This window comes from Danaus plexippus, chromosome 6 (assembly GCF_018135715.1).
Source record: "Danaus plexippus chromosome 6, MEX_DaPlex, whole genome shotgun sequence".
In the NCBI taxonomy this organism is placed as follows: domain Eukaryota; kingdom Metazoa; phylum Arthropoda; class Insecta; order Lepidoptera; family Nymphalidae; genus Danaus; species Danaus plexippus.
The window spans coordinates 2805204-2829822 of record NC_083540.1 but is presented as its reverse complement, the minus strand read 5'-3'; the positions used below and the strand labels follow the sequence as shown (position 1 = coordinate 2829822).

The following is a 24619-nucleotide window of genomic DNA, read 5'->3' as shown; positions in this document are numbered from 1 at the left end:
GGCTCTCTGTTTCACAGTCGTACATATGATTCTCACAATTAAAGCGTTTTGCTGAATGATTAAAACCTCAACTTATTAAGATTTAAAACATTTACATAATTGGAAAATGCAACAAAAAAAATATATTATTTATTTAATAATTTTATCTATTATAAGATAATGTAACGAAATAGTAAAATTTGCATTAATATCAAATAAAACCGGACAATTATTTAATTAAAGAAATAAACTTCGATAATAATGCGATACAATTAGCTCAAATTGAGTAACTTGCTGGTAATCTTTGTTATTTTATAATAGCTTTACGAAATATTCGAGTAAAAAAAGAAGCAGAACAAAATGAGTAACTCGAATAGAGGTGGTACGATTGTCGTACGACGAGGAGTTTGAATCGCGAACCGGTATCGCTGTTAATAGCGTTTGTAGTCGATATGTATCAACACATTTTGGGTCACAATATACTACAGTGTTCAGGGGCGGCAACTGGTTTAAGTAGATATCCTACATAAAACAAGATTATTTTACTTTCATATTTTTCACACGGATTATAAACGATTTAATCTTATGATCAATGTTATTATAACAAGATGCTTTTGTATTAAATTCTAATGATCTGGCATTATTTTTAAGTTTTCACAAATGATAATTACAGAGAAGGGTAAATAACATTTTATTCGTTTGTTTTTAACAAATGAGTTCTTATTATTAGAGAATAATTGTACTGTCTTCTAATGTTTTGTCAAGATGAGGTAGCGGAGCGGGTAGCGGGTAGCGGGTATGGAGGTCTACACAGCTGCCGCTGGCGTTTGCCGGTCGAGCTACAGCAGTCAGTCCGATTCCAACCACCGACTTGACACCACGCCGTTCTGGCCGGAGCCGCAACAACGTGGCGTGATGCCCACAGAATAAAAAAGCCGGCTGTGCACCCATTGAAAAGTGACAGTGCGTCAGTGAGAAGATTTGTGATATATCTCTTCTGGACTCCCTTTTACTTCGACTGTTACGCTTTTTATTATTTTCTTTATTTTGCACAACATTTTCCGGTGAGTTTCTTTATTTTTATTGCATATTTATATTTATTTTTTATTAATAATTTGCTTACTTATAATATGCGGGTATCTGTTGAGTTTGTTGGATTTTACAAATATAATTGATTTAAATGAATAAAAAAAAAATTAACATTCGTTAAACGTGTTTTCAAGGTTTATAATTTGTCTATTACTTAACAGGTTTAAAATTATATATGTGTAATCATTCATACAAAATGTATTGAGATTCCTTAAATTATATAAAATTTAATATTAGTTTAAATATGAAAGAAGTAAATTATATACTTTTGATATCAAAAAATATGTAATCGAATGAAGTTTCTTATTTTTTATCGTGATACCTAAGATATTTAGATATCACCGTAAAAAAATTCACCTACCTCCTTCCATAGAATAGATACCAATTTTGATTTAGCTAATATCATCGGAACTTGTTGCATTTCATGTGAATATTTTGAGCCGCAAAAAAGTGCTACTTATGCAAATCATTATAAATTATTATTAATGTATATACAAAGTATAAAATACAAGAAATAGTAATAATTATTGTTTTCACGAAATACGTTTCCATCCATTGGTTATAAATGGACGATGTAAATGATTGTAAGTTATTCCAAACAAGCCCATACATGTAATCGTTCAGAAATAACACTAGTATTAAGTATAGAAAAAAGACATTACACAAAGGTCTATAGCCTGTGATGGTCTTACTTTATTCATTTCATGTTCCAAGGCTAGACTCGTCGGTAATCGGTATTACTGAGACGGCTGGGAGTCTGTGTTGCAGCGCTATTACTCGATTACCGTAATAGTGGCGTGATTACCGAATGGTTCGATAAACCCGCCTATCGCCGTCGAGGTTACCGAATTGTTTGACTTTTGCAAAACAGTGTGAATTCAATGTTGTACGTTTGAATTAATTTATTCATTTATTTCGCTCCTTTTACATTATATATAAATCGAGAATAGAAATAGTTTTTTTTTAAGCTGCTTTCTTTGTTCTTATTACAATATACATTTCAGCTATTTGAAGTGTAAGAGAGATATTCAAAACTATAGTGATATACCAGGTTGGCAACATTGCGAAATTTAAGAGTTGGGATTTTTTTAAATCAACTTTCTACGTTAGTAACATTTCTTGGAATCAAAAGTAAAACCTTCGCCTACAAACAGTTTATGACAAGGTTGTGTCATATGGAAAATAAATTTATTTAAAAAATAAATTTATTATTATTCTTATAAAATAAGCATAATTTTGAATTAAACGAAGGTAATTTTATTATTATTTAAGAATACATAGTAAGTAACGGATCTGCTCTATACTCTTAACGTATAAGTATCCACCGAAACCTTATTTGACTAGTCGTGAGAAGGTATCACGGCAATTTAAATATGACTATTCTCTCTTTGTGTAATTTTCTATTCGTGATATACTGTTTACATATACTAAATAGAAACGCTCTTTGTGTTACAAGAGGTAATATATTTTAATGATTTATATAACTTAGATAATTAAAACATTAATTGATCGTATATAATTTTCTAACATCCAGTAAGTTATAACTTGTCGTTTGTCACCAATGTTGTCAATACCACTGTATTTATTTTACTGCAACGTATGTATTTTAATATGGAGGAGATAAAAGGCTATTGCCATGACCGATGGCAGTTTTTTATCGTCATTATACTACACTTCGTTTAAGTAGAAATGTGTAAATATTTACCATAAAACCATCTTGTATGTCGTATGTAGAGAACTTTCTAGGTCACTAGTAATTAGATTCGAACAACGTCGGCCAATTAGTAAGAAGATATCAGGTTTTAGGCATTCAAAATATAAGACTATCTCTATTTAAAAAAGACATTCTGTGAATGCCAAAAAAAAAAAAAAATTAATAATAAAACGTTTATATTACCTAATGTGTAATTTGATTTAAATTTAAACGACTCTTATATCCCTGAAATTAATTATGTTTATAAATAACCAGCTTCATATTATTAGTATTGAGCCCTTAATGTTTAATGGTTGTGTTAATGACCGTATAAAAATTCTAAAACTTTACAATTTTTCTGTTACACAATATATAATAAATAAACAATATTTTCGTCATGTATGTACAAATGATTCAAGCCGATCCTAACAGCATGCAAATTATTACGTCATGCTGTAATTTCTCTAAAATATATTGTAAATTTCGTAACATGATTTGTCACATCCTTGTAGTAGTTTCAAGGATATTTACCGGTGAATATCTCAATGATTATTTCGTATCAAATCGCGGTAACGTTTCGATATTTTCATTGTAAATGCTAATGTCGTTACATCATAGTCAACATATAATCAAAGCCGTGAATGAATTTATTAAACAATAGTATTGTTTTATGAAGCGGCTATGAATAAAAAAAAAAACAACAGAACGTGTCAAGTAATACACATTAAAAAGAAATTGAACAAAGAGCTATGAAGATGAAAAGGCTTTTCAATTTCTCGAGGTCATCTTGTGACGTCTTTTGAAAAGCCTTAGATATGGAACGTCTGAAACTGCTGCACAAAATACACTGCGTCTTTTGTAACGAAGAGAAAGGCGATTTAAAATAATTAGCGCACTGAACTGTATCAGCTTTGGCGCAAAAAATGTATGCCAGTGTTCCCGATGAATTTGTTTGATATGCAATTTAAAACGTTCATTTCACTACACTTAATCTCAATGTGCATATAGTCAATACGATATTGTATAACGTTGGAAATAAATTACTTTTAATATCTCACTTCTTATACGATTTTTAATAAGAAAAAACTATGATTTTATTTTTTTTAATTTCGTCAACTGTATAATTATATTCACGTTGTCTTTGAAATGATAATGATATTATTTAATATGTTAAAATATTTACTACTGTCACATTGTCTGCATGTTAACTGTCATTCTTCTATTGGAAGGTTCGTGTGAGTTGTTCCTATAATGGTTGCGTTGGATAGTGTTATATAACTTCATCTATAGGTTTTATAACAAATCGTTTTGTTCTACAAGGAAGTTTCAGGTTACTGGCCAACCTCGGGTCACCCCGGTGACTCGACTTTCAGTTGCTTTCTCTCATTCTATCAGATACCTACACATTCGAGGCTAATTAAATAAACTGGCGAGATGTTGTCAGTTACACATGAATTCTCAGTACGTTATTCCCTCGAATTAAATAATTATTATTTTAAATTAGTTTTCGTTTAAAATTAATATCATCGACGACAAACATGATTTGTAGCATTAACTGAAGTGTATAATGAGGTCAGTTGTTGAAGGTGTGTAGTTCAAATGGGTCAGAGGCCGTTATTGAGAGCCAGAAGCATTGTAATTGTATTCTATTGTGTCACATGACAATAAACAATATTACCATACACTAACTAAGTTCCATCGAGCTTAGAACAACGCATCCTTTGTTTGATAATTGATTTGGGGATATTACGTATTTCCCTTTTGTCTTTTTGTTAACTTTCTGACTGTTACATGGCATATTGTTGGTTCCAATTTTGTACGTAATAAAAAAAAAAACTCAAAAAACGCCTTATTATTTAAATGTCATTCCGTTTTTTAGAATGTGGAATATGAACAGGATATTAGATAATGATAAACTTGTGATAAAAATTCTCCGAATCATAAAAATGTTAAGTATGCACTAATCACTTCGAATAAGGATTTACGGTAGAAAATACAGTTACAGTATGCCAAATGCGGTAGAACTTGTTCGAATTTATATTTTATGGTAATATCCTTACACGTAAAGATATATTAAGACCGATTTTATATGAGATATTTAAAGAGCAGAGCCACAGAAAGCAAAGAAATAATTTATTATTTAGCAAACATAATTTAAAATTATTTATTCGTTATACTTGAATATTGTTTATTATAATATTTACAAGGGCATTTAATATTTAGGGCATGGTTAAAAGAATACATCATTTGTCCCAGAAATGTTATGGTGATAACGTTATCAATGACGATTAAAAAGATAACTAGGTTTTTACATATGTATGAATGATTAGTTGCTAAGATTAGTTTCTTTAAAACTTCTGTTTATGAACAAAATATTACGGGCAAGCATTAGGTACTCACGATTTCCTTAATACTGAAAATTTTCCATTCAAAATAAAAAAATATTTATAAAAAACGGGTTCTACAATTTTAATCTAACAGAGATGTTCAGTTGTATAGTGAAACTTACCTTACTTTTTTAAATGGTGTGTTAAGACTCAAAATATTAGATATCTGCGTTGAAATACAAGAAATATTATAAAAAAAATATCAAATCTATTCAAAATATATTTATAATAAATATTCATAAATACTTAACAGGACACAAATGAGATGTCATTGTACATATTATAGGCAATAAATCTATGTCTTGCTAAGCTTGCTTTCCAATCTGTGTAACTAACTGCCGGTAAGGTTACATCAAAAGATACGTTACTGCTAGGCAAGGATAGCATAATTTTCTGCCGTATTTACATTTGTATGTAATGTAACGATGCCATATAGGTTGGCTAATTCAACAATTATAATAAAAAAATATATTTAAATCAGACATATAATAAGGAAATATATTGTATATGAATTTGTTTTCTGTTTACGAGATGTTTTATTGCTGGTAACTAGTAAGGGTTATAACCCATAATGTGGGAGACACATTATTTGTATTATGGTTTAGCGTAATATATTTAATGTTTAATTTATATTGATATTAAAAATTACCGTGACAGTATATTCTAAGAACACAGATTATACAAATGCATAATTTCGTTTACATTAATTATAATATTTTCTCAATAAAATCCAAGCCGTAATAACTATAAATGTGTTTTGAAATTCAACCATCTTGTTTTATTAAATAAAACTCCTTATATATTTTATTTATACATTGCATATACTATATGAGCTTGTTATATATGCATTTATTTACATATATTTTTCACGATATTCTCTTTATATATATTCAATTCCATATTATTCTTTGTATAGTTGCGATGCCTTCGACAGGGCTCCAAGTGTTTCTATCTTCCGGATATCGCCCACACAGTTTTCAAATAAGGCCGTAGTTTGCAGGGAAATTTAAATCGGATTATAAAGTACCGTCGTAATAAATACGACCCAGCCATTTAATATTGGCGTTTATAGATATTACAAGTAACGGCTAGAAAGTTGGAACGTTGAACATTTAATGTCCTCTCCCAAGTTAACGTAATTGATCCTAATAGTTTTCTTAAAAAAAAACTATTTTTATAATAATTAAGTTATCTATTTTATAATTTAAGACGAAACGACAGTAAGTTCTAACATTTGATACATCGAAATAGTACTAATACCGTTCAGTGTAGTGTGATAAAATACTTACTTATGGTTAATAAATATTTACTTACAGCTAATTTAGGAAGCAAACGTGTCGAAGCTCCCAACCTTCATTACCCTTGACTTATTGCGTTCCTAACTCATTTCTAAGCCCCAGCCGCAAAAGTACCATAAAATCGCTATTAATGCTGTCTTGATTACTCGTCTCCACAAATGGTAGGGGATATGTTTTATGTCCGAGGAATGATGCCTGAGGCCGATGGTACCTGACAACTACCAGTATGCCCTGAAAGTATAGGTTGGAGTAAACCGAGATCCTGAGCTTTACAATTTCCTAGGACGTTTTACTGCTCTTTTGCAAAACAAGTCTTACGTTGGATAAGTTTTTCACATAATAAATATATCGAATTAATGTTGGAACAAGTTTAGAGTTTATGGTATGTTTATAAGGTTGTATGATAGTTTGTATGAAGGCTTTTCTTTTGAGAAATCGTATTTGTTTTATATTGTTATTATGTAACAAAAATCTTAACACGGCACGTATGCTCTCATACGGTTTTTTTATAAATAGACATTAATATATGTGCAGTCATAATAGAATGTTCTGCATTTGTGTGTGGCCGGGATTCAATTGCCATAACACTTGTCAGTGATTGCAGCGTACATATCGTTTTGCATTACGCATTGGTACGTTTCGTGATTGGCATAATTGTTACTATAAATGTTTTGTTAACGTCTTTATTGACTAATAAAACCTAACTTAGTTAACACGCCCTTGGATGATGTCAGTTAATTCACAATTTGTGACACATGTCACCTTATTTAGATAACTTTTTTGTTCGTCTCACATTGTGTATTTGGTTATCAAAACACGAACATTGTTTGTTGCATCTGATACACAAATATAAATATGAATGGGGCAGGACGGAACTGAAAAAAAATATCGTCTGTCGTGATAAATATTAAAGAGACGATTATGAATAGACTTGACCCGTCTGGTCCTAATCGTATTCAAGGTCCACTGGGGTACATAATATTAATACTGTGGATTCATGAATCCCATTTAAAAATGCTGTTACATAGGAATATTATGTAACAGGTTTACCATATTTAACTTTATAAAATTTAGACAATAAATATTCTTAATTTTTTTCCCTATTTTCTGCGTTCTTCTATATTTATATATATATATATGAAATTGTAAAATATTGATTTTTTAAGGTGCTAAGATAAATTACACACCATTAAAACGAGCTAGCAGCAGTAATATACATTAAATGAATCTGATCAAATGTCGAGTCACATAACGGTTTATTGAAAAAGAATATGGACAGGTTTTTGCATGAAATAAATGTTTTTTTAAGTGCAAATTTAAAAGAGATACATTCGAGACAGTTTGAATAAAATTTTGTTCTCCTTATTAATAATGAAGACCGTCCCCATTTCGTTTCACCTTTCTGATATGTGAAATAAAATATATCAGTTCATAACTCCTAACATACAATGAAATTAAGTTTAATGTACTTAAGTGCTACTTAGCACATATGTATGTATAGTTATAGTGTAGTCACGTATACGGGCGTAAGGTCGTCCTTATTTGTGCAAACAGTCGGCTGAGATAGCAACGTTTGCGCTCAAATGTAACCAAGAATACAGAGATAATATCAAATACGAGTAATGTGAACTCACCGCTAGAAATTCTTACCTGAACCCGTCTTACTGACGCCCGATTCTAAATCACAAAAAAAAACCGTTTCCTTCACGTTCTGTTTACAAGACCTCCGACACTGAGGTCCCTTTGTACTCTCTTCCGTCCAATGGGCCCCAGCGACCTTTTTTTGTCCGCGTGTTTGTCCAGAATTTCTTTCGGTTTGCGAGTTTGAAACTAATTAGAGATAATCTTCGTCACAGATTTAAGAGAATTTAATGGTACTTAACTTTTTGCTCTGTGACCGAGATTTTTTTTATACACGATTAGTAGAAGAAAATTGTTATTTTTTGTATAAAATGACTTATTTTAAATATTTACCTTGACTTTTTTTTTAAATTAGCTTATGATGGTGACAAATCCAAGTCATCTGCATGAAATTTGTTTGCACGAATGAGATCACGGTTTCTGTGTAAGCCTTTCGTAGGCGAAACATGACTTTCAAGGGAAACGAGACGAGTTATCATCATCATACAAAGTATATTAAGAAAGGACTACGCTTGTTTGCTATAAGCCAATGTCTTGAGCTAATTACACATACCATTACCTACTGGACACCAGTTTAAACGATTCATTTTGCATTAAATGTACAAACTATTCTTTATAAATTTTAAATCATATATTGTTATGCTGGTATTTTGATTATTAGAAATATGAAAATTGCAGAATGTTAATATTTAATTGCGAATACTAACGGCAAAAAAATTATTTTATCTTTAATTTATTATTTTAATTTAACCTAAAAAATCGACATAATTGGATAATTTCCCCCATCTTGATTAAACTTTCAATATTAGGAGACTTATAAGTTAGAAACAAAATTATTAATTATGTATAATAAAAGTTGTTTCTATCATGAATATGTTTGTTATCTTTTCGTGGTCAAAGATCAATAACAGTGAAGATAAGGAGAAAAATACTAAATGCAATCAAATAATATCAAACCAAAGTTATACAAAAAGCAAGAATTTAACAAAATAGATTACTTGTTAGGTCAAAGTTGGGAAACAAAATTCATGAAGTGAATATATTATGGGACTAAACAAGGTTAAATGGGATAATTAATAAAATGTAGCAAGCAGTCTGTGATCAATGAGTATCAACAGCATTTCCCACGATAGCTTCTAATGAAGTTGCGTGTTAACTAATAATTGTGACCAGATGCGATTACTTGTACTCGAATGCAATTTACGCACTAATGCGTACAGACAACCGCAATTGTTACTGATTTGCACGATTTCTGTAAGCGGGGTCGGTATGTCGTAACGTTTTATCACTAGCTCGTAATATGTGAACATAATCTTGATAAAACTAGTTTATTCAGTATTGATAAAACCTTGTATTTAGTGATAAATTTCTTCAATATCAGTCAAGCTCTTGACGCTGTTAATGTCACGTCAAGCGTGTAATAAATTATCCTATTTATTTTTAATCATGAACAAAACGTAACCTTTATGTCTAACCAAGGGCTGTGTTAGTTGCTAAACGCTGTGAGTAAATATTATTTTATGAAATTATTGTTCTTAATGTATTTATTACATTTGTATTCGTTGTTAGGTCTTCTAGGAATTATTAGCTCTCTCTAATTAAATTAAAAAAAGAATGTCTTCTATAAATCGTATGTCGTATGATCTCTTTAGAACGATAATTCCTCCCACAAGCAATACTTTCACTCCTGTCTTTGTCTGCAGTGAGATTGATATTTTTCATTTCACCAGATCATATCGTGTTTGTTTCATATATGTATGTGGGACGTTTGAACTCAACATGTGTAGTCAACGGTGGCTAGTTGTTTTTTCTGACTATTCCAGTGAAATATTATTATAACTCTATTTTCTGTTTATTTTTTGCTCACTACAAACTTCTTCGCTTTATGTGGATCCTTTTTTATACAGATTAGTAAACTTAAAATAAATTTTTATATTCTATAGACAGTGCTTTTTCAACACTGTAAAGCCATACTTCCATATAAGTGATGTGATTTCAAATTTTATCAGTATTTTTTATTTGCGCGACACTTACATATTAAGCAAGCTTCATGTGAATCATCGTACCTTTTTCGGAAAGACTTCTTATACAGGTTAATTTGATGAATAAAAAAATGAGCGAAAGTGAGACGTAGGTTTCAAACATAACATATAAGTTTGTAAAACAAATTAATTTTTTAGATCACTAATGTGGTGTACATATTGAAACTATTTATACATTAATTTTTTTCCAATTAAATTGCATATTACTAAACATGAACAGACAGTCTTAAGCTTGCAATAATCTAATGAAGTTACACGCCATTTTTGGTTAATATATCATACGGTATTTGCAGCGGTTTTTAGTTACCGTTATTTTAACTGCCGCGAGTTTCCTCGTTATGTATACATAATTTTTTAAGTAAACATTGATTTTATTGTCAGCTTTAATGCAATGGAGTTGAGACTCATTGTCATACAATGCATAATTGTTCATGATTTCATGAGCCCTAAACGGACACGTTGTGACGTTTTTATTGTTATTCGTCTTGTTATTAATAAGTCAGACTACAATAGAGTATGTTATCGAAGTATAGTAATAATTAAGTGAATTCCTGGAAACTTCGAATTTTATACTACCCTGATATAATATGACTGAAAATTCATAGACATATATACATACATACATGACGTATGTATTACAGAAATAATTTACAAACTGCAGATAATTGATATGCTTATGACAAACCGATTACATTGCGTCACTTAAGTCGAATCAATGTCAAAAATTATGTTTTATGCAATGTTTTCTGCTTTATTAGTTGTGACGAATGTGTGTATGTATGTGTATGTACATAACGCGATGTCATATGCGAATGACGTCGATGGATTTCTAAACGCTCGTAATCCACGCGAAACCGGAATTTCCAAGACAGTTTATTTCTGCTTTATTTAAATAAAACTTTGAGGAAACAAAAACACTCTCAGTCTGCCTAGCAAGCTTAAAAAGATACTCCTAAATAAAAGAATAAAACAAAACTTATTGAATTTAATCACCCGTTAAACCAAAGCTAGTTACAAAATGCGACGTTGTCGGTTTCATATTTATGAGACGGCTACTAGTGCAGTTCCTTGTGGTACACCACAGGATTCTCGTGTTGGTCATAAAATTTTGCAATTTCGCAGATAACTTATGATCCGGCATTAAGGTCTTTATAATGAGCAGGTTTGTAATATCTACTCGAATGTTACCGAGATATGATTTGATTACATATATCAATGGAACTATTCAGAACGCTGGCAACAAAATCAATCTTTCAATCGGATTTAGGCGACATAATTTGAAGGAATGTACTAAATGGTATAAATTTTGGATGTGGTAGCATTGTGAGATGTTGTTGGCAATATCAAATTCATTCAGGAACACATTTTTTACCTGTTCCATTATAATGCGGGTGCAGAACATCTGTCTGAGGTACGATCTTTGTACTTTACGATTGAGAATAATCCTTGATTCCTGTCTGATTTTTTTAATCACATTCCAATAAAACAGCTGCACAGCTGCGGTAAAGAGATAGTAGAGAAGAACTTTTTACAAAAAATACCTTTTTCGTAGCTTTATTATTAATTGCTAATTTCTTTTGTTACAGCAGTGCAAGAAGTGGGATGCCTTGATTGTCGGAGACTATAAATTTGTAAGTTTCATAATATTCTTTTAAATAACATTAAATAATCCTATTCTATTCTATTATTAAACAATGATTAAATATTATTTGTGCGATATAATAGTCGTTTATCAAGTATTATTTACTGAGAAACGCATTATCTCTGAGAATTTTCATTTCATAGAAACATATATATATTTAAAATAGGAAGTATATTTGCAAGTATAACATAAGCGTATCTGTGTTTACGCATCTATTATTGTGCATGATGTCAACTTGGTCTAAAATGAAGTACTGTAACTGACTCATGACTGTTAATAGTAACTTAAAAAATTTATTTAAAGTAAAACATAGCGATCCCTTTAAAATAGTCTAATAAATATTTTAAAATGAAGGTAAATCTTCATGTAATTAACATTAAAATTATATAAGATCGAATCTACTTATAAATTAAAAGAGACTTAATATGTTTATATGTTAAAAATTTGCTTTACTTAATTTATAGTATCAGTGGTATTAAATTTATTTTATAAATAAATAATTAATGAGTTCATGATACTTATTATTGGTGTTCTACAATGGTTAATGTTTATTTTTTCTTGAATACGTAGCATTACTTTATAATAAATTTACTTTTATGTCGTCTATCCACTAAAGTTATCAACCAATATATATAAGTGTACTTTGGTAACATGGGGAGAGTTGGCACAAGGATCAAACAATTGCTTTTAATTAAACCGCATTACATCAATCGAAGAGCAATTATTGAACGTTTTATTAAAGTGACCAGAATGTCTTATTTTAAATTGATTAAAGAAGGGTCGTTCACTGGCGAGTGCATCATGACGCAAATGTATATATATATATATATTTTTTGACAGTTGTATTTCATATTAACTTCCTTTTTCATTATAATTACTTTACTTTTTATACTTTCAAAAACTATAATCAGGAGAGTAAAATAACAGGCGTGTAAAATTATATGTAACTAAATGAACATTACGAGCATATCGAAGCATGTTATACCGTATTCCTTAACTGTGAGAAACTGTCCAAAACTTAGGTAATGTAAAAGTACTGTATGTCTCTGGGAACACGATAATATCCTTAAAAGCATCATAACCGTCGCTTTGCGTCATAGATTATCAAAATCACGAGTATTCGCTGATAGTGCAATCCAAAGTGAAATACAGTATGGAGTTCAGAGAAAAATGTATATTCTCAGGACACTGGCATATGGCACCTAACACAAAATATGCCGCTAAAGTGTAACTTTTTTTGTTCATTTCACACTAAAGTGATAACTCATCTGACTACTGGATGGCACAAAAAATATGACTTTGCACACATACTGAGAAGAACAGGTCAGAGTTGGGAATGATTTACATATTTCTTTGTTCTTTACTTGCTGTTAGAGGATTCCTAAGTTTAAAAAAAAAAAAAAATATTATTTTACCAAATATTATCTTCTATAAACAAAGTTCAAACATATCTCAATAATTAATACAAATGGGAACCCAGCGAAAGAACTTGACGAAGCAATAAATAAAATTGAATAAGGTCTCGAGTTGGCTTTATTTATATCAATTATATATAATGGTTTACATCTAACAGATAAAGGTTATAAATAAACTTATCATTTGAGGTCACTGGTTCAAGTAAATACGATAACATATTACGTAACTCTCCTTATTTTTGCTTAAAGCTTTATAAAATAAAATCTTTTTAAAAGAAAAAAAATATTGAAAGAAACTCACACCAACAAGGACAAGTCAAGGTTTATATCAGAGCTATGAAAAAAAACAATGAAATCGAACATATACTCAAAAAACTTAAAATATAAAGTTTAAAATTAAATAGTCTTTGCTTACAGTTTTTAAACAAGTGATCAAGTAATATCCTAGTAGCATTAAATCTTGTTTTGGGTTGACGTCAGTAATTACAAAGCCGAACTACGCATCTCAGTTAGCCATAAATTATACTCAGATTCGTAATGATTTATTACATATTAAAATTACCATATAAATAATAAAAATAACCGCGTTGTTCATAATTTATGTTTTAAAGGCTCTTATATCTATTATTATTGAGTATATTTTAATATTATCTGAAAGTATGTGTAAATTATATACCTTAAACATATAAAACTTCGACTCATTTCTGAAAAATCATTATGAATTTTGTTACATAACAATGATAATTACTAATTATTTCTTCAATTTCTTATCAAACTTCTGCAAGTCGAGGTCATATTCATTATTTTTTTTTACACATTCTACGAGATTATTTTAAATTTTATACGTGGAGTGTAAAAATAAAAGATTTAATAAAAGGCAAAGAACAAAATGACGTATTAATCTTGTCTTTACAAGTCGGTTGCTGATCAAAGTTAAACAAACAACATAATTAATTATAATTGTAATTGAAAACTAATGACAAACAGATATCTCATTCAACTTCACCTTCTAAACTATATCGTTGTCAAAGTACAAAGTACGCTTTATACATATATATAAATATATATATATATATATATATATATATTTACATGTATTTCTTTTTAAAAATTAATATGCCGTAAAATCTCTTACGAACTCGTTGTGCTATAAATTCAGAATACATTATCTAACGTTTCCAGAATGTTTACCAAAATATGGTGACAATTCGTGCAGCTTATGACGCAAATCCGACATGATCTCTTCCACTCGCACGGGTCTAATACAATTACCTCTGTATCGATTTTCGCCATAACTAATACAGCTTCGTGCAAGAAAAAATAATCTTGCAATTAGTTCCTCAACGCGCGTTGTAACTGTAACGCATCTAAAATATCTCATTCTAAATTAATTCTGTGCAAAACCCGGAGACATTGTGTCTGTAACCACCCGTTTAGTTATTGGCTAATTTCCAAATCCAATGCGTGTTTTTTTCTAGATTGTGTGTGTCAGTGTGTCAAAATGTCTTATTAGCAAAAAAGTGTGTAAATATTTTCTATATTACGTCACGGTTATAGTGAACGAAAAGCCTATAAATTAGATTGTATGATATTAGATTAACTGTCGTACTTGTGTTTGTTCGGCTTCAGGAACCCAATGGATTCGTTTATTTACGTCTACAGCACTGACTGCGATAGACTTTATGGTCAAGGTTGACACTGTATCCGTATTAGGTACATTTTTATACGAAGACCTTTAAAATTATTGACATAGTATTTTACACTAATGTGAAATTTTATGGATAGGATCAATGCATAAAAAAAAACTTAACAGATTATTATACGTTTATGTTTAATAATAATCTAAACTAACTTATAAATGTACTTCTTTTTGCACAGGGCCACTTTAATAATAAATGAGTATCTTGTTGAGATTTCGAAGAACATTGAGCTGTACTTATTGTTTTGCCAATTAAAAGTATTATGGTTTTTGTTTCTTGGTTATAGTGATTTCGTGATTCGACTGTCGCTGACAGCTGGCACAACGTAATGAGCGTAATCATATGGTATAATAGACGTATCAAATAACTCTAATCGTCCAAAAGACAAAAAACAGAAACAATTATCTTCTATTAGTTATTTCTTATGTATAAATTACTTGGAGCAACATGAAAATGCTCATTTATTATGTATAATTATATTATTTGCTTGAATTTCTTAGTTTTAATTCATAATGTGTAATTTTGTATTGTATAATTGTATTTCTGTATTCTAGTGTTGGACCATGAATTATTAAGACGTTGTATGGCGTTAGATCGACTTCCTACTTACAGGTTCTGTAAATAGATGTGCAAAATATGTTATTAAACATGCAAAAAGAACAACAACTGCACAAAAAACATTGACGCAAACGTTGTTTACCCAAAGGTTATGAATGAACATAACATCTAACGCATGTTGGGTGTGATATATTATTTATACTATATATAAATTGTAATATTGACTGAATTAAAATAATTTCTGAAATAATGATTACATAAAAACATTTATCGATCTTTTCTTTGATTTTTATTGGACGTCATATAAAAAATATAGAATGTGACGTAGAAATATCTTTCATATTCTTGATTAAAATTAAAATTGTGGTGTTGTATGCTGGTTATAGTTTGTTATATATTTCGTAATAATGAAGAATTTTGTAACGGGAGCCTTGTCTATACATTTATAATAGTAATAATATAACGAAAATCATGCACTGCATATTAATAAAATGACGGAGAATATTCTGTCTGATTCTGAATGACTTTTTTTTAGAGTTTTCAAAATGTTCTTGGATGGGGTCCAACGGGACAATAACGTTCTCACCTTGAGGGTAAGACAGAAATGCAGAATGCCGTTAACAATGCGATAATATAAATCTTTTTTAGCAAACGTCTACCCGTATGTAAAATTCTTTTTTTAATACACAATTGTTAAAAATCATTGTGTCATGTCCGAGAATCAAGGTTTTTAAGATTATACAACAATTGGATCAGATGATTGTAGGAAAAAGTGTTTATATTAGACGGAGGTTTTTTTTTTTCAAAAAATATATACACATATGTCGAAAAGCGTAAAAATAAATTCATTGTAATCATTGACCAAAATGTCAGCCGTCATATCATCCACCTAGTCCAATTTCTTAAGCGTAAAAATTATTCTCTCAGTATTTGCTTTTCCACGTTATGACATAAATTAATGTTTTCTAGTAATTAATCCATTCAAACTCAATTTCCATATTATTGAAGACGAAACGAATATGCCAATTAGAAAATAACGTTAGCAATAACACGAAAAGACAAAGAGATTTCCTCAACAATCACGCATATTTTCATAACATTCAATGTAAAACTAGCATTCGCGTGAAATAAATCTTTGTTTTGAATAACTTGCTTTGTTTGAATGTTTGCAGCTCTCTTTGTTAATGCAAGGCATTACATCAACTTCAAATTTAAATGTATCCTTTAAACGTTATTAACTCACTCAAAATAACATGCCATTGCTTAATTTACCAGTTAACAATATTTTAATGTCACATTACGTCAAATAGCGATTAAGAACGATTACATGATAATAATTGCCGGGCGATATTTTTTTTAAATTGGTACTTAGATTTATAAGAAAACGTTAGTGTCTCCATTAACACGAATTATCAGACTTAATGAGAATAATAACAAATAATACGACGAGTGACAATGGCCTGACCCTGAACTAGAAATACATATCTCGTAATATACAAGCGAAGCTTCAAATAGATGTTTTCACAAGTAACACAATATTCAATATGTGCATAACAATACATTTTCTGCATTCTACCTACGGATGGTGACTAATTTATATATAACTGCCTACGAAGAAATCTATCCGACTTCAATGTTAGTTTCCAAAATAGAATAAATCTTTGTTCAAAATTTTATAACATCGCGTTTTGTATAATGTTAAAGTGTTCGAACTTCCTCTTGTTTCAGGTCATCTCACCTATGACAGACAATTAAAATAATTTATATTCGAAAACATGTTCCATGAATTAAATGGCGTTATAAAATCTTTGCACTGCAGTCTGTGACAAGGTGCGCAGGCGCATAAAACAGCCGGTATTAGCTCAGTAGTGGGGAGTTTTATGATTCCAAAGAATACTCTTATAGCACTTTCAATTACCATTTAATGCTTTAAGCAAACCTTGCGCTGTAAAAGCATTGAAAGTTATATTTGGTAAAGGTTTTTATTATACTTCCAATTATTACAGTCATGACTTACAGAGTTAATTAACTACTTATATCACGAGGTAAGCGACTCGATATTATTAGATTAATTTTTCAATTTTGAAAGTATATAAATTAATAAAATTTATACATATATATGTTTTTAAAATTCCTATTATTGCATAATAACAATTTTAATAAAAAAAACATGAGGCAGTTTCTTTTTTAGTTCGCTTATATTTATTAACAAGTTCGAGCAGGAGTGGGTTAAGGTTTTTATCGTAAGGAAGTTCTCCTTGTTTTTTGACCTCCTTAAAAAACATATATTTACATAGTGCTTATTTACATTACCTTTCATTGAATTTATTATAAGTTTTTAATATCAAGCGAATAGTTATTGTAACAGCAGTAGAAAAATATGGCTAAATTGACTAATGATCAGGAGTAGCTAGGTAAATTAAAATTAAAAAGTAGTTTTCCTTGAAGGTGAAAAAGGTTGAAGGAATAGCGACGAGACAATTGTTTTAGAAGTTGAAAGACAATAAACTAATTATTATCAGACATTAATTGCGTTGTGATAAAACAAAGTAATGTCATATTAATTTTGACAAATATTAAATAGGACTAACAATTTCAGAAAGATTTGTCTTTCACTAGTATTGAAAGCGATTCTAAAAGACTAAATTACTTTAATATTATCTTCAAAAAAATTCTCATAAAGGATTTGAATTGGTCAGTTTTTGAAACTAACATTATTTACAAATTTCTTTTCTCTGAACATAATATCATAGTATTTGATCAGACTATCAGTAGTTAGTATCTCATACATGATATCTAGTTCCCAAGTCTCAGTTGAATGCTTGTGGATACAATCTCGCTCCAGAGTCCAATTACATTGCAAACTGATAAATAGACCGTTGTATTAGAGATTTCACTTCGTACATTCAAGTGTATGGTATAAATAAAGCCAACACGAAAGTGTCCATTTTAAGTAGTTAGTCGATTAGTTTTTCCTAAAACTCTGAATTGTAACTTGATTTTTAATTAGTTTTTTTTTAATGTAAACTTTTCTAGACGTCAGTATTGCTTCGGCGCTTACCAGTATTACAATTTCTTAATAATACGATCCACAGGCGTGTTTTTCAAACGACAAATTGAAAGGGTATCCCAATAATCTGAAACTAGTTACTTATTCACATTACTGGTTTTGAATCTTTTGACATTTAGGCGTCGAACTGTCTGGCCTAGTGGTATTTGCATTTAAACAAGTTAAGCGAGTTTAAATCATAAATAATTGTGTTAAATATCAAAATTAAATTATTTTCTCCACTTTCTCTATACACGCAGTTGTAAAAAAGATAAAATATTACCATAATTCTTCACCTAAACAGTAAACGAATAAGTATAACAAGAAAAGGAAACGTTATTCTGTGTACTAAAATATATTGTTTTTCATCTAATATTGATTATGCGTCGTGTCTTATTTCCTTATTTAAAGTATATATATGTATATTATTTATAAATTTTCTTTTCTGTTATCTCTATACCAAGATCTAGAAATTTATTATCATGATATTAGTCTGAAATAGCCTGATTTAAATAAAACTATTACTATAATTGTGAGAACTTTATGTATAAAATCGGAATTACAACTTGTCGATGATAAATTGATATAATCGATTAAATTCTTAGTGTATCTTATTAGTTTGCATGTATTCTTAATTAAATAATGTCACATCTCTATGCTCAGTTGTCTACACCGTGAATCTTTATCTCCTCCTTGTCTCACCCGTGCATCGTCATTCACTTTATCTAAGTTATTAAATACATTATTAAGTACCTATTAATTTCATTTTGAGGAAATGTGCCGTGTAAGTAATTTCATATGAAATCGCTTTGTTACTCGCAATCTGTTTGTTAAACGGCTTGTTTTAATCTCATTGTGTTAATTTTGTTACGTGTTATATAATTTACTTCATTAGAATGATTATTTAATTTGATATGACATTTACTCGCTTTATAAATTAGGAGTTAAACACGTTATTTTACGAAAATATATTTCGATACAGGTTTCAGTCGATTATTTATCATCAGTCTTATCTTATGCAAATTTGGTGTGGAGATTGCGTCCACGGCCAACCGGCGGACCGACAGTCATTTTAACCATTTTAATTTTAACCTTTGTGATTCATTTTATTCTAGAAATACTTACTATATGCAGACTTTCATTCCATAATATAGGTTTGTAGATATAAATGAATGTATATATTGTGTTATATATAAAAATATTAAATAATACCCTATTAAAACCGGTAAATGATATAATATATTCCTTCTAAATTTAGTATCAAGGTCAATAGTGTTCTAAACGCTAATCTGTAGGCGGAAGAATCTAATACAGGCCACTTGATCAGTTTGCCTGTGATATGGATGTTTAAATTATCTCAATAAAGAACTTGCATATATTAATAATATGATTATTGCATATTATTTTAATTCATATGTGAATATCAATTTTTATTATGTTCCATGACTGTATGAGTTCCTACATTCTAAATGTAACTTTTAACACATCAAAACCGAGGTATAGACTGCGTAACTTTTCATTGCCTAATTGTTTATTCTCTCTGACCCAATAAATGTATGCTGTACGTGTAAATGTTTCCCATAAAAAACGGGGTTTGCAAAACCGTTTTAAATATTGTGAAATAATTTTAGATCACTAAATAAATGTTACTACTGATCTCATACATACATAATCAATTAGGTAGTTTTTGTAGTTTGATATGAATATAATAAATAGTAAATAAGTGGAGGCGAGTTATAGCGTTGCTATTTATGTATCTCAATATGCATCTGAAATTTATGTAATGTACGTTTAACAACATTAACAACAATCACATGTTAATGCGTGGGCATTTTTAATTACCTCAGCACAAAGCCCTATGAAATTACATAATCTACTTGAAAGACGTTCACAAGCTTACGGTTTACAAAATAGTTGTAACAAAGCATGTTTATTGCTATCGTCATCATAACTACCTATTTGGTTTAATAGGTTTATACATTGACTTTGATCTGTTCGTGCCAAATCATACTTCCAGTATTCAAGAGCGTTCTAAAATATAAATATGGCTTCACATATTTTTATACGATTATTATTTTATTCTTTTTATACTTTAACGTTTAAGTTAGGTTATGGTTAAAGTTTATCGTGGATGCACGTTGTAAAATATTTTATTCTTAGTATACGTATCAAGTTAAAAGGTTAGAAAAAGTTATTTCTTAGTTAGTAAGCAACCCCTGCTCCCTTTAAAGATTCTGTGACAACAATTGCACAATCGGCTAACAATGTACTTCCTGTCACTAACATTGAACTACTTCTTATCCTGAGCGTCGGCCAAGTGCACCGAGGATGTTAGTATGTGGCTGCAAATAGAAAATGTTTTCGAATTGTACACACCCACGTACTGAGAGTTATGCCAGCTGTTTGTAACGTTTATGACAAAATAATTGACATTTTCATCATTCCCTCACCTTTATTTGTCTATTTATAATTGAAACGAATTCAATGTTAAATATTTTTTTGATGCAGTATTTATTTAAGGTGACACAGTAATATTTACACACAACTAATTGTGGCTGTAACTTGATATCGTATGTCATAGTAAACGAATAGCGGAAGATATTTATGACATGAATTACCTTTTAGGCATGTCAAATCACAGCGATTAAAAATAATTATCACATTTTTTTTAATAGGTACTATTTTTTTTACGCCATCATTTGTTTATAATAAATATAATTTGTCTGAATTCCAGGTGGCGCTATACAAACAAGATGTGGTGGTTTTCTTTCTTCTTCTTTGCTGCAACACTTCTGCTAGAGCCCACACTGTCGGCAGTTTGTCCCGATAGCTGCGTTTGCAGTACCACCAGGGATGGCCTGCACCGAGTCACATGTAGCAATCTCGGTGACCTTTACAAGTACACACTTCGTCAAAAACATCACAATATAAATATTCTTGATCTATCTCATAACAACATTAGTAAAATTACTCACGAATTGGACCGACTCACCGAAGTAGTAACTCTTGATCTATCAACAAATGGATTAACAGAAGTGAACAAATTTTTGCACAATGCAAAAAAGTTAGTCCATCTCAATCTTGCTCACAATAGGATACAAAGACTCTCCTTGTCACATCTACCTACAAGTGTTAGTTCCTTAGACTTAACTAACAATCTGTTAAAAGATGTGCCTTCTGAGCTTGGACATTTACCTAGTTTGGAACATTTAGAACTAGAAGGTAATCCACTGGATTGTTCTTGTGCCAACATTATTGCACGTAATCAATTATTAGCTGCAAACACTTATATCGATGCTGTAAAATGTGAAAGTCCTATGAACTTAAAAGGTCGATCGTGGCTTGAACTAAAAACAAAAGAAGTGTGCAAAGTTATAAAGCCAGATTATTTAGATATGATGATGGGCGATCAACCTATAGATGCCATAAAAGTTGGTGAAGAAACCACTGCCTTAAAACCAAATCAACCTTTTGCTGCTAGAAGTGATCTGGATGAAGGCAAAATCATTCAAGGTGCCGAATTAATGGAAGATGATGATAGTTTACTATTTATGAAAGTAGGCCGAATTACGTCACCCTCACCTCTAAGTGAAATCGAAGGGTCAGGTGAAGCTGAAAGTACCACTATCAGCGATTTTATGGAACCAATACAAGAGCGTAAAATGCATGAAAATCTAATGAAAAACGAGGAAATTATCCCTGCGGATAATATTCATACTACGGAGGCACCTACGGAGGGTTCTGGTGAAGGTTCAGGATACTTTTTCCTTGACGATTACGAAGATACGACCGAACAAATGATTGACACCACTACTCCTATAATTGAAGAATTAAGCCCAGATCCAGTTCATAGGATATTTAACGATGACTTAGACACAAATAATTCCGAATTTCCTGTACCCGAACCACCAAACGTATATGCTGGAGGTCCAGATTGGCATATCAAAACGGATCCTGAAATTGTAACAAAAAAAGCTGTAACCGTAGAAGTTACAAGAGATACAACAGTTTCAGAACAAATAAGGGTCACACAAGCCTCAGAGGTCCTGGGCCCTGCCAGCGTCGGTGAAGAAAATGAGGTTACACATAAAACAGGAACATATGTTTGTATTGCTTTAATAATTGTTTTATTAGTTGGATTAATTGGGTTTGCAATAGCTAAAGGCCAAATGCGAAAACGAAGGGATCGAAGACTACTAAGACAACAAAAACGAGATGTAGAAAAGGCATCAAAAGAAATGGTCGATATGAACAAATCCTTATTGGGTAAACCTGCTCCCGTAGAAAATCCTTCAGACAAAAAAGTTAATGGAAAATATGAGCTTGTACCGACACATGAAAGTTATCAAAAAAAGAATGAAAATGGTGATATGGCAAATGGAATTAAACATGATGAAAATCAAGATATTCGAACTGATAGTCCTCGGGATACAAATCAAAATAAAAGTAGTTCTATAGACAATAATTTATCCAATCAAAATGATATACCACAACAAGAAACATCATTTGAATCTAACAACTCAAGGAAAGATACAAATTCTTTGTCTAGTGAAGATATATTTGTTCCTATAAATGATGATGACAATCCAAGATTGAATGGCAATTTGGATCTGTCTCAGCCTCTCATAAATGGAGATCCAGTCGCAGATTCAGATTATTTATCACCATCTCGTGAGTATGTCCCCGTATACTCACCTGATATGGGAAGAGTTCGGATTAAAATGACAGAAGTTCCAAAACCGAAAACACCCGTTCTTGTCACGCGAAGTAGGTCAAACGCTGGAGACATAATTATAACACCATCATTGAGCGGAAATGCAACTCAAACGACTACTTGAAAATGATTCTCAGTGGGTGGGATATGAACAATTGTGTTTCAGTGTCAATTAGCAAAACAAGTTACTATTGGCAATATTCTGTGATGATTTTAAATGTATCCACGAGCGAACTCGAGAGTGAATTTCAAATATTGTAACTATATAAAAGAAACTGCCAAAGTGTGTTTGTAGTCGACAGTGCCTTTTTGTAACTTGTTAGTGTTATAAAATATTTATATGAGAGCAAGTGCGTTAAGAGAATATTTTTATACGTGTATAAAATGTTGCCATGTTCATCATAGATAATAGTTGTTTAAATAGTTATCAAATTTGTTTCGTAACAATTTGTTTATGGTTAACATTAATTGTACAATTTTGTATTGTATTCCTTATTGGGTTTCTAGTTAATTTGGGTACATTTATTGATTTGCAGAGGTTGTGTACTTACATACTTCAAAGCCTACATTGAACTGTTAAAATGGCATTTCTATCAACGAATATCTTAAATGGTGTTGTTTAACATAGAATTTCATTCTATAAGAGATTTGTTCTTTCTTTGTCTACACATAAGTTCCTTATGAATAATTTTATTAATTTATTAGTTATATAAGATTGTGATACCACTTATTTTAAGTATTTCATTCTATAAAAGTAATATGTATGCTGAAAAACTATAAATTTAATGTATATTTTTGTTTAGGTATTTTAATTTCAAATAAATAATAGTGAAATATTTTAATTGCTGTATTTCTATGCTTGCTGACTTGTTTAAATTTTTATAATACAATTTTATTTCATTATTTATCGACTTTTATTTTATTAGGTGGATTGTTCATTATTTTATGAAGAATAGAAAAAAAAAATGTATTTTAAAATAAAGATATTTATAAATTTTGTGATTTTTCTTCAATAGACATAAAATATTATTTGAAGTTGTCATTGTTTTTCCTGTTTATCCACAAACGAAGTTCAAATATTTAGTTATAGAAAAGTTTTGCTATTAATTTTTGACTGAGAATTGAAGTGATTTTAGAAAATAATTGGCTTTTAAATAGACCAGATTGAATTCCCTTTGTTATAGAAAATATTTGTAATTATTTTTTGTAGGTTTTTGCATTTGAATTATTTTAATTGGTTAGGTTTATATATAACAGGTTATGTAAAAAAAGCACTATATTTTGTATATTTCAATTAAAACATAGAAATAATAATTACAAAGCGAATTCTCAGTTTAAATTTTATTATTTTATATTTAAATGTTCAAGAAATTTAATTCCAAAAATTTTATTTCCTTTTAATATTTATGTTT

General features: G+C 30.1%; 1 protein-coding gene across 4 annotated transcripts; it reads left to right on the top strand.

The window, feature by feature from the left end:
- Positions 1-821: 821 nt before the first annotated feature.
- LOC116777868 (protein windpipe) lies at positions 822-24242 on the top strand. 4 transcript variants are annotated; one of them, XM_061529629.1, is made up of 3 exons: positions 822-1043; positions 11719-11760; positions 21228-24242. In XM_061529629.1, the coding sequence occupies exon 3, from the start codon at positions 21247-21249 to the stop codon at positions 23329-23331; it is 2085 nt and encodes a 694-aa protein (XP_061385613.1). In that variant the 5' UTR covers positions 822-1043; positions 11719-11760; positions 21228-21246; the 3' UTR covers positions 23332-24242. The 4 variants fall into 4 exon arrangements, with proteins under 4 accessions (XP_061385613.1, XP_032527517.2, XP_032527527.2 ...); XM_032671626.2 differs by having other exon boundaries at positions 11716-11760; XM_032671636.2 differs by lacking the exon at positions 822-1043 and adding an exon at positions 9500-9589 and having other exon boundaries at positions 11716-11760.
- The last annotated feature ends 377 nt before the right edge of the window (positions 24243-24619 follow it).